This window comes from Trematomus bernacchii, unplaced genomic scaffold (genome assembly GCF_902827165.1).
Source record: "Trematomus bernacchii unplaced genomic scaffold, fTreBer1.1, whole genome shotgun sequence".
Classification (NCBI taxonomy): domain Eukaryota; kingdom Metazoa; phylum Chordata; class Actinopteri; order Perciformes; family Nototheniidae; genus Trematomus; species Trematomus bernacchii.
The window spans coordinates 177501-180706 of NW_022987687.1; the positions used below are offsets into that span (position 1 = coordinate 177501).

Below are 3206 nucleotides of genomic sequence, written 5' to 3' on the forward strand. Positions count from 1 at the left end.
TGAATTCTGCTCCACGATCTCTCCTGCAGCGACGCCATGTTGTTTATCTGTTTATTTGTTTATCTGTCAACAAATGACTGAACATACCGGTCTGATTTCAGTGAGACTTGGAAACATGAAGCATGGTCTGAGGAACATAAGCATCCTTAAATATGTCCATTTCCTTTGTACTGCATTTATCTAATATTGAATGTACTTATACTTCATAATACATTGCACCACTACTCACAAATATCCCAGTAAAAGGACATAAAGAATCTCTAATTGGCTCCACATTGAAATATTAAAACATATGTTTGTCAGTCTTACAATCTAATAATAAAATATACATATAAGTTATAAAAATCAATTACATTTGTTACATTTAATTGATTGTAGTTCTGTAAAGTACATCTCATCTAATAAACTTATATATAATAATAAAACCCTTTCATGGGCACCTTTCTGCAGAATAAATACTTGATAATACGTCTTAAAAACAGGACTTTTAAGACTATGTGTCTGCAGTAGAGGTACCCGCTGGTTGGTCTCTGCCTCACACTGAATATAACGCCTGCATTAAAGCGTCTATTCTTCACAGATCAGAAGCTCTCTGTCGTTGAGTTTCCGCCTCGTGCTTCAGATCCTCCTGAACTGTCTAACACACACACACACAGACACACACAGACACACACAGACACACACAGACACACACACACACCTCTCTGATCCCTAACTTCATTTTAAACAGTTCTCTTATTTCCAGAAATCCTGAAGAAACACGAAGAGAGAAAAACTTTAGAGACGTTTACCTCCATCTGCACGACGAGCCTCCGAGAGGGTGTGTGTGTGTGTGTGTGTGTGTGTGTGTGTGTGTGTGTGTGTGTGTGTGTGTGTGTGCGTGTGTGCGTACGTGCGTGCGTACGTACGTACGTGCGTGCGTGTGTGTGTGTGTGTGTGTGTGTGTGTGTGTGTGTGTGTGTGTGTGTGTGTGTGTGTGTGTGTGTGTGCATGCGTGCGTGCGTGAGTGAGTGCGTGCGTGCGTGCGTGTGTGTATGTGTGTGTGTGTGTGTGTGAGGCCTGCAGGGTAAATATAGACGCAGAGTCACAACACACATAGTGGGGGGGGCTCATGTTCGGTCACATGCTGCTGCAGCTCCATAATAAATGATAACAACAATAATAATAACTTAAATATAATGATAATATTTATCAACATGAAGAATTTTAAGACAACATTTGGACATTATACAACAAATAATATTATAAAAACAGCAACAAATATGTAAAAAGATTTATATTAAATATATTTGACAAAGAGAAAATCGACTACTAATGTAGTATTTTTGATATATTATATATATTGTTGTGTTGATATTTGTGGTGTTCTGCAGGGAGCATGAAGCTGTCGTTGCTCGGCAGGAAGTCTCCTCGCTCTAAAGAGGAAGTGATGACATTTCATCTTTCATTTCTGCTTTTCGGTGTTTCTTCACTTTTACCAAAGACACGGGAGCGTTTTCTGGCGTCTCGGTGCATCCGGACAGAAACACAGATTCATGAAGAGGACTTACATCTACATTCACACACTCTCTCAGATCATCCAGTGTGTTCATGTCAGAGTTATAAGATAAACCTACCGGCCAATCACAGCTGGCGGTTTGTGCAGAAACACAGGAAGTGGGCGGGGGGAACAGAGTCGTTATGAAGGAGGAAACCTTATAAGGTGACATCAACGCCACAGGAAGCGTGACAGAGGAACATTTCACAACCGTCTGCCAACGACACGTGGAGAGAGAACAAACATGACGTTAAATACTGAACCGACTCTTTTTATATCTGAAGATTTAGGACTTGTGACTTGTTCGTCCTAAAGACTTGGGCACTTGCTTGATTGAAACCCGGGACTTGGTGTCCTTAACTTGGTTAATGTTGAATTCAACTTGGAGTAAGATTCATGACACCAACTGGGACTTGTTGGTCTTATTTAAAGACTTGACTTGAGTACTTTTTAGTTGGAACTTGACTTGAGACTTGATGGACTTAACTTAAAACTAGTTGGTCATAAATTAATTAAGTTAAGTCCATCAAGTCTCAAGTCAAGTTCCAAGCATTTTCTAACACAAGTCATGACTGTTAAAGATCACCTGACATGGTGATTTTATTCTGAAAGGTATCTATACTATTACAGATACTAGGAGCAGGAAACAGTTTATAACCAGTTGGTCCTAAATTAAGACTTGTTGGAAAGTTGAAACCTAACTCGGGACCGATTGGATTTATCTTGAAAAGTATCCTGTGGATAAATGATACTAACTGGGGAGTCTAAAGCCGCTTTTCCACTCCAGGGTATAACTCACCTTGGCTCGGTTCGGCTCAATTTAAGCTGCGTTTCCATCACAGGGTAGTAACTATAGTAACCACGCAGTGTGTGTTTTCCTACTGGAGCCACTCCGGCTGTGTGTGTGTGTGTGTGTGTGTGTGTGTGTGTGTGTGTGTGTGTGTGTGTGTGTGTGTGTGTGTGTGTGTGTGTGTGTGTGTGTGTGTGTGTGTGTGTGTGTGTGTGTGTGTGTGTATGCAGCCAACAGAGACCTCCTGGAACACTTTCTCATTGCGCCGTTGAGGTCCCGCTGGATTTTTTCATCCGCAACGAGATGGAGGAGCGTCTGAACCTCGTACCTTGTTGAAATTAAAAATACTTTGTTGAAATTAGAAATACTTTGTTAATGGTAGCTCGTCTGTTTTAAAAATGGTACTTATGCGACGCTTGAGGACCGTCTCGCGCAACAATTGTGACGATTCTCTCTGACCAATCAGCGGTCGGCCACGTCACTAGCTTAGCGTATTTTCAGCTCGCTTGGAACCTCGACTGAGGTGGTTCTAAAAAAGTACCCGTGAGCCGGTACTGCCCCGAGTGGAAAAGCAAAGAAGAGCCGAGCTAAAACCCTGTAGTGGAAAAGCACCTTAATTAGGACTTGTTGGTCTTAACATGGAGATTCATTTAGACCTTGAACTCGGAACTCATGGTCGTTAATCTCAAATGTAACCTTTGTTTGTTTGTTCCCCATGTAAAGCGGCCTTGGGTCCCTTGAAAGGCGCTATTCAAATGTCATCTATTATTATTATTATTATTATAATTATAACCTGGGACTAGTTAGTATTCACTTGGAACATAACTTGGGAATTGTGGTTTTCGTAAAATAGGACTTGTTGGATAAATTGGGACATAA

General features: G+C 41.0%; 1 protein-coding gene across 1 annotated transcript in view; it reads right to left on the reverse strand.

Moving 5' to 3' along the window:
- The window catches only part of dub (duboraya), an 11054-nt gene extending 10171 nt beyond the window's left edge, over positions 1 to 883 (reverse strand). The window contains exon 1 of the mRNA XM_034137019.1: positions 792 to 883. Within this exon, the coding sequence (XP_033992910.1) occupies positions 792 to 797 (6 nt within the window). The 5' untranslated portion in view covers positions 798 to 883. The remainder of the gene's footprint in view (positions 1 to 791) is intronic.
- Positions 884 to 3206: the final 2323 nt, after the last annotated feature.